Source organism: Diospyros lotus, chromosome 2 (genome assembly GCF_014633365.1).
Source record: "Diospyros lotus cultivar Yz01 chromosome 2, ASM1463336v1, whole genome shotgun sequence".
In the NCBI taxonomy this organism is placed as follows: Eukaryota; Viridiplantae; Streptophyta; class Magnoliopsida; order Ericales; family Ebenaceae; genus Diospyros; species Diospyros lotus.
In genome coordinates, this window is record NC_068339.1 from 8,779,885 (window position 1) to 8,802,723 (window position 22,839).

A 22,839-nucleotide genomic window follows, 5' to 3' on the forward strand; every position below is an offset into this window, starting at 1 on the left:
GCATCAGATACCCCTATTATTCCGTCACGCCCTTGGAGAATTACGGCTACACTATCCAGACAACATCCTAGGCTGACATCCCACATGAACAAAACAGTATGGATCACCTAGTCGTCCTAGTGCAACTTCCCTGACCAAACGGTCTGGCACGGAAACCAAGGCGGCTATCCTGACATGCACACCAGCATCAGATACCCCTATTATTCCGTCACGCCCTTGGAGAATTATGGCTACACTATCCAGACAACATCCGAGGCTGACATTCCATACGTACACATAAAACCCAAGACAATGCCACAATTCACAATTCAATGCATCGTATAAACAACATTTATAAAATGCAATGCACAGTTCAAAACGTTTAGGGACAAACCTCCCTCATAAATCCAACCGTCACTGGTTACCATTTTAATGCACAAAACCATTTTGCATGAAATCACCATATGTTCAGATAGAACAAGCACAATAAATCAAGTTTTGGAGGAGAACCACTCACAAGAAAGCCAAATTTTGGTAGCGAACAACTCACCTTGAACGAAACTCAGAACACCTCGAATCTTGTGCCCAACCTCAATTTTCGTGCAACTCCTCAAGTCTTTTAACCAAACCACCTTCTTACAGGTCCTCACGCGCTGCCTAAGTGCTCTACGCGTGTGATGCCTCACGTATGCTTTAAAAACCCTCTATCCACTAAACCCGAGGCACTCTCGTCTAGCACAAATGTATCACAATTTCGAATGAGAGAATCCTTAGCCTTGAGCCCCTATTTATATGTTTAGGAAACTTAGCCACCAAGAAATATATATTCTGCAATCATTTCAAATCTTTCAAAATCTTTTCCAATCATTCCAAATCTTCTAATATTTTCTATAATCATTCCAAATCTTTTGATATCTTTTGTAATCATTCCAAAATCTTCTAAGATTCTCTGCAATCATTGTAAATCTTCTATAATCATTCCAAATCTTCTAATATCTTTTGTAATCATTCCAAAATCTTCTAAGATTATCTGCAATCATTGTAAATCTTCTATAATCATTCCAAATCTTCTAATATCTTTTATATATTCATTCCAAAATCTTGTAAGATCTTCTGCAATCATTGCTATCCAAATCAAATCTTTTCTTATCCAATCAAATCTTATACAAATCTTATCCTTAAAGTCATCATGAGCCTTCATCTTATCTCTAACGTCATCATGAGACTTCATCCTTATCTCTAAAGTCATTTATGAAGCTTTTTCCTGAATCTCCCAAATGCCCCTAGTAAAAAGATTTCAAGAATTACACTTTGGCCCGAACTTTTGGATAATTGCACTTAGACCCTTTTCAACATGGTCCCCGGGCTAATTTTTAATTGCATTTTAGTCCCTGAAGAATGGACTAATTGCGCTAATGCCCCTAATTTTTAGGTAAATTACACTTTTACCCCAACCTAAAAAATTACGATTTTGCCCCCGGCTCAAAAACTGAACTTCTCTTTAAAGACCTTTATAACTCTTTGAAATATCCCAAAACACTCTCTTTAAAATTCCGAAAAAATATCGTTTCGATCTCCCTCCGTCAATTTCGAAAAAACTGCACTTAGGCCCGAATATTCGTTTTAGCTACAAACCCTTTTGTTTCTTCCAAAAACTACTGAAGGGTTACTCTATATGCCAAATATGAACTTCCTTGGGGTTCCATTGACTTCCCGGATGCCCCGTACGATAATTCGGTATTTCAGCCTAAATCACAATTGCTTTTTTTTTAGCTGTACCGGGAACCGTTCCCGATCCAACTTCTTTTGATGCCTAAAATCATAACTCGTATTACTTGTCGATACTATACCATTTTCCTTGGCTATCTAGGGTCCAGGGTACTCCCTCTGACTAATTCGATCGTCCAAAGTTGCGTTAGTGTACCCTATAGTCTTATTTTCCACAAAGTCCATTTATGCCCTTCATCAAATATTATTTATGACCTCAAATCATTCTCGGGTATTACAGTGGAGGTGGCCTCATAATCGCCACTTAGAATAAACTAATTAATCATTGTTCACTGCATATCTTCATCGTGATGAAAGATCCACACGGAAAGCTCCTCTTTTTGAAGTGGTCAAACATGTTCAACCCTACAAGACTCATCCCGAAGTTCTTGCTTTTCAGTTATTAGTTAATCTTATAATTAATAATATAACCCTAGCTAGTGCTCATAAGTAACATGTGCTATATATATATATTGGGTGCCATGCATGAAGATGACAATAAAACTAGAGCACTAGCACACATGATGGCTAAATCTTTAGGGCCATCCCGAAGAATATGGTACTAATTAATTAAAGTGGCTGCAAGTTGGGCTGCGGAGTAGAGAAATCTGGGGTTTAGTGTATCAAAATGGGTAATTAGTTCAGGGGCCAGGAAACCCTAAAAAAGTTTACTGTCCCCGAGAACATGTGATTACTAAAAAGGAAGCTACAGGAGCAGCCAAACATTATCGATTATATATTATGGCAGATGGGTCATAGAAATGAAGGAATATTAGGCTTGCTAGCACTTGTAACAATACAGGTTTTGGCAATTAACACACATTTTCAGTAGTTTCACGTGCAGCATGCGCTTATGCTTATAATGGAACAAAAGCTGTTTGTTTTTCTTCTTTCTAGATAAAAGATAGTAAAATAAATAATCTAGCGAGCAATTTTACAAAAACCCTATCAATGTAAGGTTATCAACCATAGGATCTAATAAAGGGCTGGACATATATAAATACTAAAAGTGCCAACATAAGCTATTTTGGTTTTATACAAGAAAATTGTAGCTTGAAATCGAAATAATTTAGAACACCCAATAAAAAGAAAGAAATCCAAATTGAGAGCAATTATTTTCTTTTTTTATAGTCGCTCACACTCGGGATTAAGTTTAACCTCTCGTGACTTTATATAGCTAGAACCGTGAATGGTATAATTTTAAGTTTTGTATGCAACTTTTTGATTTGATCCCTGGTGCCACACAAAGACTTGGTTCTTCCTTTCTTTTTTCTTTTCTTTTCTTTTCCAATTCATAACTTTTTTATTTAAATGTCACAAATTGATTTGCCTTCAAAAGTTCATGGTAACATGAACTAGCTAATTGTTCTATCAGAATAAGTCATTGTCTAGATTAGGCAATAATTAAAGTGGGTTGTAACAAAAGATTGGTCTTTATTGGAACCCCACCCACAAATTTCAACTTTTTGTTTGTGCCCTAATTTGATCAAAAGCCGAGATGGTGACATTAAAAGGTAGGAACCCTAAGAAAAGGAATAGGCAAAAAGAAGAGCCACTGTACTTGCCAATACCATTGTTCTTATATTCAAGTCGGTTTTGATTTTAAAGATAGTTTAGATGGTGATTAATATTTCATAATAAATGTTAAATCATAAATTCAAACTTTCTACATTATTTGATGTGAACACTTACAATTATATTTCATGTATAAAGAAACATGATGGTTCCTGTTTAGTCACGATAGCTGTCAAGGCTCAAACCTAATGTGTGAGAATACATAGGGGTTATGTCACCTGCAAAGTCTAATTATAGAAAGGGAATTGCAATTTTACCAGAAAATTTAATAAAAACTATAAGCGGTAACGTGGATAATGATATTATTCTAAGAGCATACATAATTTTATAATGAATCATTTGTTTTAATAGTCACACATTCAGGTAAAAACTTTAAATGGCATATATATGTTCTGTTTGTAATTATTTGTACAGCTGGTAGCCTTCGTGAAAACAATAAATTTCATATAAAAAAAAATAAAAGATGGCACGCCATTTTAAAAGGTCATCTAGTTGCATTTGGAGATGTATTAATTAAAATTTCTTATCTATTGATTAATAATATTATTATTTTTTGGGTAGAAAGTGATAATAAAAATTTTGTTCACGGCAGACAGCTAAACCGGCGAAAATAAAATGAGAGCGCTCAACCTTTTCCCAAAAAAATAAAAATAAAAAATATATATATATATATATCCATTATGTGGATAGTTATAATTGTATATTGTGTTTTTAAATTATATGTATTTAAATAATAATTTTATTTTTTATGAATAATTTTAATAAGAAAGAAGCCTGTTTAAGAGAGAGCAAGCCCATTTCCCAAGGCCCTAGGTTCAGTACATGACAATGGGCCAAATTGGGCCCTTCTGATCGACCCAAGTCCCCTTTCTTGGTCTGAGGCCCTAATTTGCGAATTACTTTCTGAAACTGTTTTTTTTTTTTTTTTTTCTTGTTTATTTCTTTTCTTTTTTTTTTTCTTCCTTTTAACATTTTTACTATGTTAATCTCTTTGGGACCGTTGCACGGAGTTTTGGGAGGCAAAAAAAAATTGTTATTATGGTTGGTCAGAAACCTATTTTCTTCCAAAAATGAAAATAATGAAATTTAAAAAAAAAAAAAAAAAAGCTTTCTTTTTCACTTTTTGGGTAATAAATGAAAAAACAAATATATTTGACCATAGTTATTATACATATGAGTTTAGTGTCATGGGCTCCCATCATAAAAGGAATAACTATTAGTTATTATTTAACTTTAAGACCTTATATAGATATATATGTAGATAACAATTCATCTTAAATTGATATTGCATGCATGACATTCTCTCCTACTCAATCATTGGAGCAAATATTTTCATAATTATTATTTAAAAAAAAAAAAAGAGTTTACCTTAACTCAAAGGGAAATTCTATCGCGAACTCGAAAAATTATTCTTAATAACCTACGTCCCATCAAAATTTCTAATAATTTTAAAATACCTATTTTATCCCCCCCCACAGCCCACAGCCAACCTTCTTCTCGGATCACCTCTCATCATCGACCATCATCTTGCATCTCTCTTTCCTTCCTACATCATATACATACATAAACACATACATATATATATATATACAGAGCATGGCCGCAGCCATAGCAGCCGTGGCCATGCAACTAGCAAGCTCACACACACACCCATATATATATATATATATATATACACACACAGCAACTCAGCACACACACACACATATATATATATATATACACACACTCACACACACAAAAACATGGCCGCGGCCATAAAAACCTCCGCACCTTGCGGTGTGGAGGTTTTCAGCAATCTCCGCACCTCGCGGTGCGGGAGTTTCAGCAACCCCCGCACCGCGAGGTGCGGGGGTTGTTGAAATCCCCGACTGCTAGCAGTTGGGAAAGCTAGGTTTTCCCGACTGTCAACAGTTGGGAAGACTTTTTATATTTTTTTATTTTTATTTTAATTAAAATTTTTATTATAATAAAATAAAATTAAAAAATAATACAAATAAATAATTTTTAAATTTCTACATTTTAAGTAATTATAATTTAACTAATTTTAAATTTTAAATCATAGTGTTGAATTTTTAATACTTAAAAGAATTTAAAATTAATTAATTTATCTTATTAAATTACTTGAAGATACACATATCTAACAATTCTATCATCATTTAAAATATATTTTTTTTATAATTACATATATTTAAAAAGAATATATTTTAAATGATGATAGGATTTTTAAATTTATCTTATTGAATTAGGTAAAGATATATATATTTAAATTTATCTTATTAAATTTTTTTAAGTATTAAAAATTTAACACTTAATTACAATTATTTAAAATTTAAAATTAGTTAATTTATAATTACTTAAAATACAAATATTTAGAATTTATTTATTTATATTATTTTTTATTTTATTTTATTATAATAAACAAATTTAATTAAAATAAAATAAATAAAATAAAACAAATTTAATCAAGCCTTCCCAGCAGTCGGGGAAGGCTTGATTACCCGCACCGCGAGGTGCGGAGATTTTATAAATCCCCGCACCTCACGGTGCGGGAGTTGCTGAAACCTCCGCACCGCGAGGTGCGGAGGTTTCCATGGCCGTAGCTGTCATGGCTGCGGCCATGGAACTTGTATATATATAAGTGTGTGTGAGTGTGTATATATATATTTATATAGGTGTGTGAGTGTATGTGTGTGTGTGTGCTGGGTTGCATGGTCGCGGCTGCCATGGCCGCGGCCATGCTGTGTGTATATATATATATATATATATATAAGTGTGTGTGAGTGTGTATTTATATATTTAGGTGATGGCTGGGGATGAGAGGTGATCAGAAAAGAGAGTTTGTTGTGGGTTGTGGGGGTAAAAGAGGTATATTAAAATTATTGAAAATTTTGATGGGACGTGGGTTTTAAAGAGTAAATTTTCGAATTCTGAATAGAATTTCCCTAACTCAAATCTATACTACCTCGTAAGGACAATAAAAAAATAAAACAATTGAATTCCCTTTTACTATCACTTCATCTAAACTTGCATTAATTCTAAAGCATCCTAAAATCAATTGGTTCAAGATATGGCTCACCCAAAATTCATGATTTGCTTAGCCTTCTATTTGTCATCACATTCATTCATCTTTAAATGATGCAGAAGCTTTGTTCATAACCCAACAATTAAACAAATCTCTCCCTCTTCCTGTCACACTCTTCAAGTTTGATCCACAATTAAACTGAGATTCGATAGGATTTTAAGGTTTCCTATAACTTCTTGCATTCTTTAGAACTCCAGAAGACACAGACGATGCAGGATTGATGGCCTTTCTTATCTTGAATATATTCCAAGCAGTGCCTGCGCAGTGTCCTGCAGTTGCAAGCGCATCTTGCGTTGCCTCTCCTGCACTTTCTCCAAACCTGCTCACCAGCAAGCACATCAACATCAACAACAACAAGAAGAACAACTTTGGGACCCTTCTCAGTTTTCTGTATTGGTTTCCAAAATCTTGAAAACTGTACACATAAAAACCGACAGCAATATATATATACCAGATGATCAAGTCATTAATTAACTAGCTAGTGAAGAGAAGATAAGATTGTAGATTTATGCATATAGGCTGCCATGTTTTTAGAGATTCCACCTTTGAGAAACCATTCGGGTGGCGGCGGCAGAGGTGGCCGAGAAAGCCTGTTTTTCAGCAGCTTCAGCTGCATCCATGACTTTATCTGTAGTAATTTCACAAGGATCACCCATTGTTCTTTTGCTGCAAATCATGAACGATTTCTTCTTTTTTTTTCATACACGAGAGAGAGTTTGCAGTAAATTTTGAGAAGCGTTAACGATGTGAGTCTTACAAAAGCGTTTTCTACTAAAATGAATTTCACTTACTGACAGCATCCAGCGAAGCCAAAAGGATCTCCCCGGGAACCATGGCCAGGAATGCCTTTCCGGCCTGGGACCGAACCACCGGCGCCATCACCGACCCGGTGGCAATCCCAACACCATCAAGCATTTTCTTGCTCATCTTTTGTGTCATCCTGGACAGCTTTCTCACACTGTTAATCAAAAGAGGAAATTATGGTGAAAGCGTGAATCCAGCTGCATCTTTTTGACTTATGGGACAACAAAAATATCAATGTTGTGTGGGATATACCGTTTCAGGCTTTTATTGGCTCCACTCTTCTTCGTGGAGCCAACGTCTTTGTTGCTCTTTCTCTCTCTTGCCGGGATGCTGCTTTTGTGCTCTACTGCTTGAGTTAGGATCACTTCTCCTCCCTTTTGCACCTGTTCAATTCTCTCAACATTTTTTCATTTGTTTTATAATTAATTTCTCCATTCAACAATACATCTTGATTGATAAATTAAGTATATTTATCCCATTATTGTGGCACCAACTGTAGACATGTATAGGTCTATTGAAACTAAACCATGTCAAATTTATGTGTTCTCTTTCTGTTGAAAATTTCTATTCATGTGATGTGTATAATCCGATCCTAACAAATGACATGAGAAGTTGACAAATTGAACCTGGTTGGTGTAAGCATTGCTGCATTTGAAGATGCCCTTGACAATCTTGCCAGTTCCCCCGGCAATCGCCTTGGCCAAAAAATTGTTGTAATCTTCAACCGCCGGCGCAAACTCCTTCCAGTTTAAATCCTTACTCTGACCACTCGAAGACGAACAAGAAAAGCATGAATTTTCCCTGAGAAACGAATCCAGCAGACCCAAGCCGCCACCTTCTTCATGGAACTCCACGCCATAGCTCAAAGCTTCACCATCTCCAATGGGCAGCGAAAACAGGTAGTGCAGAGCATCAAGCTTCACCACTGGTTCATCTTTCGTCAATGGCCATTGAAGATCTTCGCCAACATTGATGATGGTGGCGAGCTCGACGTTTTCGTCCGACAATCGAAGGACTGTGAAGCAGCCATTGGCAAGTTCCAGAGCTTCCCCTTCTTCCATCAGATGAACTTTGCATCCGGGAACGGTTAGAAGAACTTCATGTTTTACGTTCCTGGATTCTGGGTTTTCTTCTTTGGTGGGAGCTTGGGGAGTTTTGGACCCCTTAGGCCTGAAACAGTTCATCTCTTCTCTGTTCTGTTGTTGTTTGGCAGAAAGGAAAGGAAATGAAAGGAAAAGAACGGTAGGATAAAGAGAATGTGAAGAAGAAGAGAAGGAGATGGTTTACAGGGCAAGTTGTTCTGCGATGGATTCCATTTTTCTCGTAATCTACTTTATTCTGTTCTTCTTCGTGAATAAATACTCTCTTAGATAATTTTATGCTACTTTCGGTGGAGGATTGGATGGCTAGCCTCACAGTCTGTGATGGCGGGCTGTCACAGAAGCTCTCACATCCTTCCGATCATAAGCAGTGATCCCACAACATTTAGATACGCAATAGACAACCATGGCTGTCACTCTGAATGGCTATGTTCCTATTCAATGTGGAAAACAGAGCGGCAGAAGAATTAACTCACAGATAAAGACCAAGGGGAAAGGTTGAACTTTGAATAATGCTATTCCCAAAGTGACACCTTTTCTTACGCTTTTTCATTGTGCGATAAAAAGATATCATTTATTATAATTTAGATAAATAATATAATTTTTAAATTTTATATTAAATTAATATTTTTATTTATTTATTTATTTATTTTTTAGTCCCAAAAAGATGAGAATATATTCGTATCTTTTACCAAAGTAATTTAGAATGAGTAATCGTGAGTTCAATTTTGATTTTGTGTTGTGAAAAAGTAACGAGTTGCTGAGTTTGATTCCTCCTGCAGAATGCTTCGTTGTTGCTGTGCTTTCGATTTTCTGTGTGAATGTGAAATGATTGATGATTCTATTTCTAACTTGGGTGATCATCAACTGTTTGTATTCTCATAATATAATACAGCACTTCAACAAGATTCTTTCAGTTCTGGCTTTTACAATTTTGTTTTCTTTATTTTGTACTCTGAACAAAAATAATGAAAACTTTTGAAAAATCAAATAATTGTTTTCATAGGATTTTCACGCCATGTAAGGACTGCCCTTCAAGATGAAAACAAAACAATTTTGACACAATTTATTTCACCCAAATCCACAATGGTTTTAAAGTCTTTTTTTTTTTTTTTTATAAGCACGGGTTATTTTTAATATTTTTAAGTTCCTATCATCTTCTTCCTATTAGGTCAAAATACATTTATCTTGCAAAACAAAATGTATTAAAGAAAAAGTAAACCATAAAGACTCAGAATATATTATGAGTAAACTAGAAAATGTGTGTGTAAATATGGCATAAACATATCAATCCTAAGTAAAAAAAAAAAATTATCCAATTATGGAGACTTTTTACAAAATAAGCATACAAGAAATACTCCTTAGCCAGGCAAACCGCAACAAAAAAGAAAAAGTAGAGTTGAAATGAGGCATGAAGAAATAATGAATAGTATTGCACAAATCATTTTCTTACACTAGAGGTTGTAATCTATAAATCCCTCAACGCAAGAATTACAACTACATAAATTACAAAGCAACCTCTGACTGGGAGCAATTCAAGCTCAAGAAATCAATTGATTGAATCGGGTATTGAAAAATGAAATGAATCATAGCATTTAGATCAATCAAGGATGGACGGATTGGCCCAACTACTTTTGCAGACAAAACTATCACCCCAAGAGTCTTTTTTCTTTTTTTCTTTTTTGGTCTAATCTGAAGCTATTGAAAGGTACAGACCCCTCGAGGAGGAAACGAGCACAAGTTCTTGTTTGTTGAACCCATTCATTCCTAAACATCGAATTTCTTGGGTTGGCGCCACTGTAAACTTCTCGAGAAAAAACCAAGGAATGAGCCTTTCGGCTGACCTCCCTTCTTCCCGTACAAACGTTTTCCTCCCAAGTCCGTAAATTTTGGACCTTTATCCTTACTTCTATCGATCTGCAGCAAAAGTTAAAAGCTGTGAGTGTCAGAGAATGGTCAAATCCATGCTTAACGAGTTTTAGTGGTACCAGAATTGTGGAAAGAGCTCATAGAAGCCTGTTCAGTTCAAGTATGGACTATAAAACTGTCCCATAAAGATGGCTTAGGTTGCATATGGTACCCATTCATTTGGAAAACTTACTACCATGAAATTGCCAAGGGCAATCTTGATAACAATGGTAAGGTTGCTCCTTTGTGAATGAAAGGTCATGAATTTAAATTGTTTAACAATTTCTTAACAAAACAGCAAGGGAAAAACTTCGCAAAATGAGGAAAGCAAGGAGCCTCATGCATTCGGACCACCCCTTTATTAGGAAATAGGTCCATAATATATACCACGCTTGCTAAAATATCTCTTAAAACCATATCCATTTTCACGGAAAGAATGCACTCCTCTAAACAATGGCTTATACAGGACTCTCAAATCTGAAAGGCATTTCATCTCCATGTTTTTGGCCTTTTTCTTTTTAGTTAAAGGATTTATCTCAAACCAATGGTTATAGGAATAGTCTACAAAGTAGATATAACATTGAACAAAGCTCACATTTGTGGGTGACAAAAAGCCTTAACGAGCATACCTTGCTTATCTTCCCATCCTTCAAGTGGTACCGGATGCCAGACCAATTGATAGACTGAGAAAAATGTGAACGCATTGCAGAGATGGGGTATAAAAAATTATCCACCAGCAATGCAATAAATACCTGGTAATTAGAATGTCGAAAACATTAATTTAGAAATACTATCGGCCAGCAGTGCAACACAAACTTAACAAACTAGATAACATCAAGTGTCAGAAATGGTACAAGGAGTCTCTCTTTATCAACCCCCCCCCCCCCCCCCCAAAAAGAAAATAATAATAATAATAATAATAATAATAATAATAATAATAATAATAAAAATCTCTGAAACCAGATCTTTACAATTTGACACATGTTCTGTTCAAATTAATAGGGAAACAAAGTGAAAAATGAAGAAAGCAACAACTAAAAATATAGATGACTCCTTTGTTTAGATAACTAATATGCCGCTCAAATTAAGGCTGGCACTTCAAATCTTGAAGTCAAAATATCAGTCATTATTGCTGTAAAACATACTTCTCTCTTTCACTTTAGTTAAGCAGAAATGTCACCCATATTTGTAATGCAATAAACAGAATATAAGAGAATTGGATGAGGGAGTTTCTTTAGAAGTTATCAAAAAGTTTACTGAAGCGTATGATTAAAAATGAGATATTAACAGACAGTTCCTGCACATCAAAACAGAGGAATGACAACCAAAAACTTTGCACAGGGTCTTTTCTGCTTATATGAGCTAGTTTTTTTTTTTTTTTTTTTTTCTTGCTTGTGAAAAAAACATACAAACAAACAAGTTCAGCTGACATTTCTGCTTCACAATAAGAGACAAAAGAAAAATGGTTACTTACGAGTGACCAATTATAAGAAGCAAGAGAGAGTGGGGGTGCTTCTGGAGACAGCATGTTGCATAGTTGAACTTCTATCCTCGTCAAATTCCACATAGACAGAAGTTCTATAAAAGTGCATATAGCCAGTCCAGATGCTAGAAACAACCCTGGAGAAAGCAGTTGAAGAGTGAGAATAACTGTAATCACAGAAGAACTGAGCCAAATGCCCAAGAACTTAACAGCATTCTCTAGCTTTAACTTTTCATTCAAGATAAATAACTTTATACAAAGAACTATATATATACCCCTAGTAGAACAGGGGAGGGGCAAAAACAAAAGACGGAAGGCATCAAATGGATATGCCATCACACCGCAGACATAAGACTGCCTGGAGTTTCTTGTTATCAGACAATTTCCATAAATTATAGAAAACAATAACAAGATATCTTCCAGGAAAGAAACTGATCGGCGTCCATTTTCTATCTGATGGAATTAGTCTGCAATCCCCCTTAATTTCACATTCTGTTTCAGTAGACCATTATTAAATTCTTGAGGCACTGCTAAATAATGAATTTAACTTGCAATTAGGACACTAATATTATCCTTCCCCAGGAGTCAGGACTCTGAATGCAGATTTCTTAACACTTCCAGCCTACTTATGAAAGAAGTGCTCTTACCACAAGAAGTAAGGGCTGCATCCCCAAGTGAATGCCCTTTACAATGAATTCTTAGTGCTGCTGCAACATGAACAAGAGCCATAAAGTACGGTGCTACAAATCCCCATGATAAGTAGCAGTGCGAAGAAAATAATGCACGGTTCATTATCCAGTTAACCTTCGTGGTGTATGATTCAAGAACAAAAGTTTGCTTCCTCAAGTAATTCCAGTACCTGCACAAATAAGTACGATAACAACAAATGGAGAGCTTTATTTAAGATATAAAGCCTGTCTGTCAGGAAAAAATCTTCCAGATGTACAAACCTTGAGAAACTAAGATCACTGGCAAGGGGGTGAGGGAAAACAGCGACAGGTGGTGATGTAATAAGCCTCTTATGAGCACCTGGAAATAAGCAATGAATCATTAGTTGAAGAGCAGATTGACCAGCTAAGAAATGTCAAAATGTTAGAACAGAAAGCCTATATGAAACTGAAAGCCGCATAATATGATGAATTTGACTACAGGAGAAAGCATCTGATGTGCACAAGATTCAGAGGAAGAGCGAGGACAGTAGGTTTCCCTAATAATGTGATCTTAAAAATCACGATTTTAATAAGCCATTGTATATGAGTTAATTAGAACTTCTGAACCACCAAAATGTTAAAAATAAGTATTTGAATTAAAATTTTGAAAATTGCAGTAAATTTGTTTCATCTTGCAAACACTCAAAATTCAAACTTCTGGATTTTTTTATTTAGACTGAATGGTATAATGGAAAAAGGCCATCACCCAATGCAGGCTATGTGTGTTAGTGGGAGACAGCGTGGCTATTCTTGTTGCAGTGGGTGAATAAGCGGGCTGTCAGATGTACGAGGTTAAAACTTGAAACAGCCAGTTTTATGTAAATGAAAACTATTCCAGTTAAAAAGAAATGAAGTTGAAACAATCCATGTTGGTTCACAAAGAAAGCATCTATCAAGTTGATGGAATTAAATTGTCTCCTTTAACAATTTAGGGTAATGATCAGGCTGTTTGGCTAGCTAGAGATGAGGCAACAGTCACACCACAAGGTGCACAAGCATACAGAACATTTTTGCCTCTCAAAGTCAATTTTAATAAGGCTACAGAAGTAAAATACTGATAAAGTACCAGCTATAGCAGCAAGAGTCATATCATCAGAGTATCCCCCATCTCGAAGGTCCGAAACCAAAGCATGATGGTCATTTCTAAAATCATCCGCATGCATCTGAATGGGAAAAGAGTTAGTAAAGAAAAGAACTCCAGAACATCATGCACCCTCCCCACAAGAAAAAATTGGCAGAACATCATTCATCCATGTAATTAGAATGTAGCAGTTAGAAACGAGGTAGTGGATACTTACCATCATGCACCCTCCCCACAAGAAAAATGTTTTCCCACCAGTAGCAAACCCCATTGAACAAGGCTGTAAAAAATGACAGTTAATTTATCAATTAGGTAATGTGATAAACCAGTAAAAGTGACTAATACATTTAGGGACAAATAAGGCATGCCAACTACTTTTTTTCAAAAGGTAAGGCAGGCCAACTATTAAGGATATATGGCAAAACCATATCACTGCAATACTACCCAATCAGGTTTACTCCAGAATCTTGCAAATAATGACTTAGCTCAATGAGACCTAATTAACTAATTCCAATTGCATCAGATCTCTTAGTAAGAAAGGAAGTACAAAAGCAGCAGTCCTATAATACACCAAAAGAACTTATCATGTATTAACAGAATTATTATCATTCGGGTATGGAGAATTTGGAATTGTGTAACATGAAATGTGAGACTTGATTTCATCCTGATATGTTATTTTGTGTTTATTGAACATGTGGACCTAATATGTTTTAACATAGTTACCAAGAACGTCGTATGTTTAGTGTCATGGTACAGGAACAGGTAAGGGGTATGTTAGTAAGCTAGGTTTGTAGTATGGAGGGGTAGGCTTAATTGGTTCTTTATTTCAGATTGCAGTACATTTTATAATTATACTCAGGTCAAAGTGAATTGGATTGATACTTTGTTATTATAGAAGCTGGTTTCTTTGTTTAAATTTGAATTCTTTTTTCTATTTGTACAACTTATGCAATGAATAATTCTATGCAACAAAGTCAGGTTTGCATATATTTCAGAATGCAATAAAATATACAAGAAAGTGAGGTAGGCAAGCCTTCTTTTCTGTAATTTTCTTTGAAAAGTATTCTGACTTTAAGTTTACTCCCTAGTTTTTAAATTGTTTTATCCGAAATCATGCACCGTTTGGGATCCCCATTCTTGGGGATCGAATCACATTCCTCACAATCCAGGCACATAAAAGAAACACATGGTCCAGACAATTCCCCAGGGAGGGGGGGGGGGGGGGGATTGAGGCCGGTAACTATGGCTGTAACCACATCAATTTCACATTGATAAGTATACACAAACAAAGACACATTCTACAATAGTTCAAAAGAAAATTGTAAAATACCAGCTTGCTGGAAACAAACAAGACAAATCATACGCATGTGGATATGTATGCAAGCAAGGACAATGAAACATGAAAAGAACCGAACACAATTATCAGTGCATACCATATGATATTCGTAGATGCAGTAACTTCCTAAGCTTCCAGAGGGCAAATCAAGAGGGTATCCAGTTTGAATAAAAATCTGCATATCATTAGAATATGCATTGAGGCTACAATAGGAATATATAATCAAAACCAGAGCAACCAACTAAACATCAATTGAAACGAATTGAACAATGCATAGTTACTAACTACACCTCAGGGGTTTTTTCCATCTCAGCAGCAAGGGCTCCAATTGATCCAGGATGCAGCCTAACATCATCGTCAAGGAACAACACATACTTGCTGTCTTTATGCATCCTCTCCACCCCAACCTGTACAATTTCACCAGAATTTACTTGATGATGACAATAAGATGCAAGCATCTAAGCAATAATCAAAATATACAATAAATGCAACATGTACAAATAGCTCCAGTCTGCATATGAAGCTGTAAATATGGATGGCTCTATATGACATTGTACTAAAAGATTACACCACAAACAATCCTTTTGATATCTAGTCCTTAATTAATTTCAATTTATAATTTAAAAAAGGTTAGTATCCCTTTTTTTTTTATAAAAAAGGAGAAAGCTAGTTAATACTAGACTGTTATTTTAATAGGAAAAAACTCTGAAGCTGTGAACTTGTGACTTACCAACTGATTGTGAATTTTTTGGCTACAGGTTGTTGACAGACCAGCTACAATAACTTTAGCATCAATATCATCCTGCACATAATACGAGAACAAGGAGGGGGAAACAGGAAGAAGAAATCAGATGTGTTAGGAAACAATGAGACGTACTAATAAACATATTTTAGCATACAGCAAGCTATTACAATTCTAGTAGCTTGAACATGATACACACATTAAGCCAATAGAAAGCCATAAATCAAAAACTCCAGTTTTAGCAACAGTCTTGACAATAGAAAGTTTGAGTAGCTAGCACAATATACACATCCATAACAGCAGAAAATCATGTTCTAAGTCACAAAAATCAAGCCATATAAAGGAAGGAGGGGGTGGAAGAGCTCAGATCTACGGTGCAAAGAACAGAAAATTTGCTTCAAATGCAGAAATGGAAAAGATAAGCAGCAAAATAGCATTCTACATATCGGACACTCTATCATTTTTCTCCGGAAAATTATTCCTCAAACTTAAAACATGATTTTCTGAATGATATAACATACTCCACAAAGTCCTAAAAAAAAGCAATAAAAGATGTACACACATAGCAAGCAACCACAATATATTGGTAAACTATTTTCTCACAATGGGGAAATCCAAGTTCAATCAAATGAACAAATTTTACCAAATTGTGGTTATTCCAAAGAGCATAAATGCAACAATATATACCTTATATTCTGCTAGTAATCGATTTACAGCATGGTAAGCAGGGTCTTCTGTACTTTCCACCACAAAAAGAAATTCCAAGGGACCACCATAGAGAGATGTGATCTGCAATTTTTTATTCATGAAGCATAATTACAATGAAGGCAACTAGACAATAAGAATCTTCCCAATTGAGGAAATCATACTATAGAAGTCCCAGGACCATTCAGTAGCGGACAACAAGAACTGTTCTCTGGAAAATTGTTCACAATGAACACAAAACTGAAATTTGTGTTCAAATTAGAGATTTTCCAAATTTTCTAAATTTATACTGACAGTTGGAAAATGCCATTATAATCACAAAAAATGATTGTTTTCGGTTTTCCAACATTTTTCAAATAGAAAACACAAATTTCCAGCCCAAAAATGATTGGTAAGTTTTTTCAGAAATACCATATATTGTGGTGAACTGAAGTTCTAAACAAGAGACCATCGCATCTGGTACCAAAGACAATGGTCTCTGGTTCAATCCTTTGTTGTTTTTTTGTTCTCTATAATGATTGTTTTCTATAATTTTGATCTTGATTCTACCATTAATGATAAATTTAATCCTACAAATGATTGTTGTGAATTTTAATCTGTGGAGCAAACTCTTTGAAAGACAAAATCAAATGATTTCTGTGGTATAACAAAATACCTCTGATAAAACAAAATAATATTTCAATAATATTTTATTATATTCCTATATGTTTTTTATAATACATATTACTATTTATATATAGTTATTCATCCAAAACAATACCTGATACTGTCCTCGATACAGTATAGTATTGACAACTATAGCAATAAGAGGAAGTATCCCCAACAGTTCTTTCAATAAGGGTGCATATGCTTACATTTTCTAATAATTCAACAGATTATAAGAAACTAACCAAGAAAAAACCAATATTAATTATTTAAAAAAAAAAAAAGTAATCAAGTTCTTTATGTTTTTCCCATTTCCAAAACAACCAAGAGGTTGGGAAGGAAAGAAAATTGGCAAGCAGTATTCTTTCCATATAATTTACCTGACTTCTCCAGTTATGCAGATTGTACTCTCCAAAGCCTTTTAACGGCAATACAACAGACACTCTTGGCAAGTTAACCTGATTGGAGTGCTTGAGGTCATTAATATCATGATAAAGAAATGCAAAGCTATTGCCACCTTTCATACTTTCTTCCATCTGTCTAATCTCTCTCCTCCTGTGAGAAGAAAGGCAACGTTATAAAGAAACTTAGTGGCTGTTTAGTTGTGGAAGATGTTTTCCAGTCCTCTATCTCCAATTTTTTATAAAACTCACTAGTTTTCATTTTCCACAGAAAATTTGAAAAGCATGTTCAAATGTTAGAGGTACTAGAAACTAATTTCCAATCCAGAAAATGAGAACATATGTTCAAGAAAGAAAGGAACAGAGGGGTTTTCCCTTATGCATTCGTGGCTTGTGTTAAAGAAGGAGAAGATGATTTGGGAAAAAAATTGTGAAAAACTGCATTTTCCTAATCTCCAACTTAGTGTGGAAATTTTGGAAAAATCATTTTAAGAGTTTTTCAAGTTCAGTTCAATTTTGGAGAACCACGTTTTTGAAATCCCCGTTTTCTGTTTAGAAAATTTTTGTGTTTGAACAAATTTTCTAGTTTTCCATTTTGTGTGGAGTAATTTCTGGAAAACTGGAACTGTTTTCCACAACTAAAAGCCACTTAAAAGTTTAAACTTTATTGTTGGGTTAAGAATGAAAACAAGCAGGAACTTAAAGCAGCATCTTTTTAAACACAGAAATAAACGCTTGGTACCTGACATAGGCAGCAAAAGCCCACCCAACAGCAAGAGTTAAGCAAATAAAATATCCCTACAGCACAAACAAAGGATTCAGATAGATACGTAATCATGCTGGAGCATCATACTAGAGTCCACAAAAACATGGACAAAGAACATAAAGTCCAATAAAAGACACCATCACAATTCACATAAGCAAGGAACAAAATCTGTTTCTTTTCCATTAGAACGGAAAAAAGTTTCCACCAGTGTTGTTAGTATCGCACAAATACTCAATACATGCTGTACAATTTGGTTCAATACTCATCCTCACTGATACAAACCAAAGAGCCAATCGAATTTTTCTATGAATCGCATGCATCATACAATACAAGACATTCTGGATGAATCACATGATTCGGGCGATTCAAAAAATGACCACAGAAGTGGAATTCTGCAGTGGGGTCGCAGCAGGCCTGGTCGGATCTAGGCAAGCAGAATGTGAAACAGCTCAGTTTTCCTCTTTTTTCCCCCCTTAACCTGATGCAAACAGTCCTATTTAGGGTTAAAAAATTCAGGTCAAATAGGGTCTTTTCTCATCATTTTAAGATTTTTTGACTTATAATTTATGAGTTTATGACTTATGCAAGACTTATGATTAATTTTGGAATCCTTCATAGCTTATTTTAGTCCAGACATGATATCAATAATGTTAAACTTGGGTTATAATTACTATTCAAGTATTTTCTTCATAGTATAGGCATAAACATCTTTTGGATTATATTTTTTAAGCTATTTATCAAACTATTATTCTATATTACAATACAAAACAATTCATGATTCGCAATTCACGAATCAGAAATTAGGCCTTCTGATTCATGATACATATCTCGATTTGGCAACTATGGTTTCCACTTCCTAGGAAACCAATAGAAGAAATTAGTCGAGAATCTAAATTGTAGTGTTTCCATGGGAACTCACTTAAATTAAACACACCAGAGCATGCAGAAATAATATGAAATATTTGGAAATAATGAGTTATTTCAATAAATGTTACGAGTATCAAATGCCACTTTTGTAGAACAAAGACAATTCTTAAATTTATTAGAGAATTTGAGAAGATAGAAAGCGAAGACAAAAGACTGAGATGTTAAGAGGAAACAAACATATTTAGGTCACTTATTCTCTAAACTTTTATTTTATTGTGCCAGCTTCTTTTACATAGTATTACTTTGGTCTTTTGGATTCCATCCCAGTTAACCCTTTAAGCATTTTGTTTGTGAGTTATTAACATTCATTGAATTCTATTAAGCCTAATCACCATCTTGTCCAGAAAATTAGAATAAAATAAAATAAAAGAGGTCAACTGTGTTTACTCAAAAGGACCTTCCAAACCTTGGCCAGACTTTAATTTTACTTTATAATGTTATTCTCACATTACTATCTTTTAGAATTTTTATTATCCATTTTGTTGAAACCTCACAGGAATTTCAAATGGATAATAATATTGGCATGATTCAGGTGCTCATGTAGCCTATAAATAAAGCACAAACATATTTGATTGCTCAATTATTGTGTTAGCGTAATCAACTATACAGGCTTTAGTTAGTCACCAAACATCTCTATTAATTCAAATTTTCTGTGATTTCCCTTATATTCGTAAAATGTTTCCATTTCCATGTTCACTGAAACAAACACTATGACAAAATTTTAATCCTTGCAAGTAAGAAGATTCAAGTTATTCCTTTGCTCAATAATAATTGAAGAGAAAAGTTAAACTATGCATGATACAAAATGAATTCATTCCCTGACACTATACATGAATTAGAATAACATGTTCATATCATGTACATGAAAATGAATTGCAGCATTTCCTTTAAGTTGGGATCTAAGTACTATGACGTAGAAATATGTTAAAATTCACAATTAATCCATTGGCTATTAACTTTTGATATCTTTGCAACAACTAACTAGGGTACTCCTATAATAGAATATTTTAGCTAATGTTCTACTTCTAGCACTATTCCTTTAAAGGTGTGTTTGAAGTCTTCAACATAAAATTTGTTAAAGTTCATGAATCAGGTGGCTATACATTGTTGATATCCACAACTGTGCTATTGTAGTTACGGCAATAATATTTACTTTTTAGCTATGTTACCACAAACCTGTTGCCCATGGCCCCCTTAGAAGAACCGCTTGTGTCATTGACTCATTGGTCTTTATCATTGAGGTCTCTGTCAGCCAGAAGACCCTTGTTAGCCCTCTTTGTCATTTTCAGCAAGACATGTCATAGTGTTATGAATAAACTTTAATGAGCTTAGAGGTTTGTATTCAACAGAAGGGACAACTAATTACTTTTAATATTTAACAATCAAACAAGTCTTAAATAGCTGATAAACCTAAAAAGTGGAATCTGTTCATTTCTTAGATGTTTCTGTCATGTAGGAGTTAATCCCATTGTGTTTCCATTCTAATAGAATTGGTCAACAAAAAACACAACCTAGAAGAAAGAATAAATCAGTATGTCATCTACCAACAAATCATTTATTAGGATCACACCATCAATGATTAGAATGAAGGAGATCTTCCAAAAAAAATGCAGTAGCCAAAAAAAAAGATGCAGCTACTTTTTCTCTAGAAATTACATGAAACTTTGATAATGTGACTTTTGAAAAATTGGCCTAAATATGAGTAGCCATCCCATTCCAAGGGGACACGGAAGGCACCCTGACAGAGACTGTTGAGATGAACATTCCTATCACTTTTGATACACGGCTAATATCCAACGCAGTTTGTTCTATCTATCAACACAAAGGGCTTCTTTTAAGTCTGGCTTCATCCAAAGGCCCTTTCTTTTAAGTCTGGCAAAGATCCCAACTTCAATATTGGAATGAAAAGCACATAACATAGATAGTGCAACTGTGCAAACAGAAGCTGATAACTAGTAAGCCCCATCTCTTACCAAAGGAAGCAAAAGCAACAAAAAACCTAGGCAATTCAATCACACTGGGCCTGGAATTTGCTGCAGGTGAATTAACCTCCTTTTGAAGCCAATGCTAGATACAGCATTCTCCAATCAAAGAGTGAAAATAATTTAAACTTCCTGGTTTAAGGAAAATAGACATTCCTGAACTACACCAAGCATGATAAAAACTTCAGAGGAACCATATCACAGCCATCTTAACAGCTTGGGTGACTCTATTAGCCAAAAAGGATAATGCCATAATGGCAGGCAAAAATAATGTTCCTTAAATAACTAGAGGGTTTAGTGTTAGAAAACTACATTTATTTGCAAGCACAAGCTAAAAACCCCACTTTATTGGCCCAAAATTAGATGGCGCCAACATTGTACACTCGCCGACAAATCCATGCCACTAGCCCCAATATGCCACAGAGTGTGTACCACATAGTTGTGGTTATTAGATGGCACCGACATTGCACACTCCCAACAGAATTCATACAACTAGCCCCAATATGCCACAAATAATATACCAAATAGTTGTGGTTTTTTGTCTCCTCTATTTTAAAAAAGTAATGCCATGCCACAAATTAGTAGCACGGTAGCAGACATAAGGTTGTTCTTTTGCGATTGGAAGGTTGGCTTGCGTTATTAAGATAGCCTCTTAGCAAAACAAAAGTAAGGTTGTCTACAGAGATGACCCTTTGCGGACCAAGGAGCATCCTGTAGTGGGGAGCCCCTTAAATGCCCTGTCAATCCAAGGCCACAAATTGTACAAATCTCAAGATTGAGATCCTTAGCTCCAAAACTGAGAAATACTAAGCTCCATTGTTCGTAAAACACAAATTATAGTCAAACAAAATGGGAAGAATAAAATGAAGTGAAAAAAGAAATGAAATTTCTTAGAGAACCACAATCTCGAACAATGCAAACTAAAATTTGTAGGGTTGCTGTGGCAAATCCAGAGGAAAGCAAATTTTGCGTTGTAAGTGCGCCTCAATTTGGACCGGAGATTACATAAAATCCACTAAGGTGACTAGGAGAATTCTACGTAGAGTAACAATCCCGCTTCATCCTTCCATTCCTTCGCGTTATCTAGCAAACAAAAAGAGGCCTAATTCCCAGATTCAAGAAATGCAAAATGGAGAATAAAATCAAAAAGGCTTCCAGAATTTTTCTACTTTTCACGGAGAAACAAACAGATAAATCAAACAAACGAACCTGGATCTGAATGAACATGGCGAGGGGACTGCAAAAGGCTCTGCTGGCAGAGATGAGAACTGCATCGAGAGAATCGAGAGGCGACATTGTTTCAAAAAAAAAAGCCCTAGATTTCAGCTGAAAACTGCAGTCCTCTCTCGCCCTCCCCCCCTCTGTCTCTCGCCTACTCTGGTTATATCTAGTGCGGCCGTCTCTCAGATCGCCATGGATACGGAGGAGAGAAGGCAGAAGAAAGAGAGAAATTTGAGAGACCGCGTGAATTTATTTGTAAGTAGCAGGATTAGTTAATTATTCGGAGACCCTTAAGAATCACTTAATATCAGTTAACCCTTGAAAACAATATTACAGATTGATCATTAGTTATGCCCCTTCGCGGTTTAAAGATTAAATTGCATTTCTAACCTAAAACTGCCGCCTCAACATTTCAACAATGTTAACTTAAAATTAATGATGTAACCACGCGTTTCAACTGAAAGTACATAATAAAAGGGTGTGGGAGAAGGAAGGAAGAGAGAAAGGAAGAATTTTATTTTTATTTCGAGACAAGAAGGGTTTTATAATAAAATGGAATGAAATAGAAAATTGCATTAGAAAATATTTTAGTCTATTGGGTATTGGGTATATGGGTGGGCCC

General features: G+C 35.1%; 2 protein-coding genes across 12 annotated transcripts; both read right to left on the bottom strand.

Annotated features, from left to right (window-relative positions):
• Positions 1 to 6,339: 6,339 nt before the first annotated feature.
• Positions 6,340 to 8,537, bottom strand: LOC127795202 (senescence/dehydration-associated protein At4g35985, chloroplastic-like). 6 transcript variants are annotated; one of them, XM_052326735.1, is made up of 5 exons: positions 7,837 to 8,537; positions 7,463 to 7,593; positions 7,198 to 7,364; positions 6,950 to 7,034; positions 6,340 to 6,821 (listed from the first exon to the last, which is right to left on the bottom strand). In XM_052326735.1, the coding sequence occupies exons 1-5, from the start codon at positions 8,392 to 8,394 to the stop codon at positions 6,563 to 6,565; spliced, it is 1,200 nt and encodes a 399-aa protein (XP_052182695.1). In that variant the 5' UTR covers positions 8,395 to 8,537; the 3' UTR covers positions 6,340 to 6,562. The 6 variants fall into 6 exon arrangements, 4 of the variants coding, with proteins under 4 accessions (XP_052182695.1, XP_052182697.1, XP_052182696.1 ...); XM_052326737.1 differs by having other exon boundaries at positions 6,340 to 6,725; positions 6,950 to 7,072; XM_052326736.1 differs by having other exon boundaries at positions 6,347 to 6,725.
• A 1,152-nt stretch (positions 8,538 to 9,689) lies between these two features.
• Positions 9,690 to 22,449, bottom strand: LOC127795877 (uncharacterized). Of its 6 annotated transcripts, XM_052327834.1 has the most exons (16): positions 22,206 to 22,449; positions 22,002 to 22,079; positions 20,191 to 20,259; positions 18,064 to 18,119; positions 17,301 to 17,378; positions 16,258 to 16,359; positions 15,559 to 15,630; positions 15,119 to 15,235; positions 14,926 to 15,003; positions 13,710 to 13,772; positions 13,478 to 13,574; positions 12,652 to 12,730; positions 12,349 to 12,560; positions 11,693 to 11,838; positions 10,848 to 10,970; positions 9,690 to 10,227 (listed from the first exon to the last, which is right to left on the bottom strand). In XM_052327834.1, exons 3-16 carry the CDS (start codon positions 20,249 to 20,251, stop codon positions 10,078 to 10,080), a joined length of 1,434 nt encoding a protein of 477 aa, XP_052183794.1. In that variant the 5' UTR covers positions 20,252 to 20,259; positions 22,002 to 22,079; positions 22,206 to 22,449; the 3' UTR covers positions 9,690 to 10,077. The 6 variants fall into 6 exon arrangements, with proteins under 6 accessions (XP_052183794.1, XP_052183793.1, XP_052183796.1 ...); XM_052327833.1 differs by lacking the exon at positions 22,002 to 22,079; XM_052327836.1 differs by lacking the exon at positions 22,002 to 22,079 and having other exon boundaries at positions 9,691 to 10,227; positions 17,301 to 17,475; positions 22,206 to 22,446.
• Positions 22,450 to 22,839: the final 390 nt, after the last annotated feature.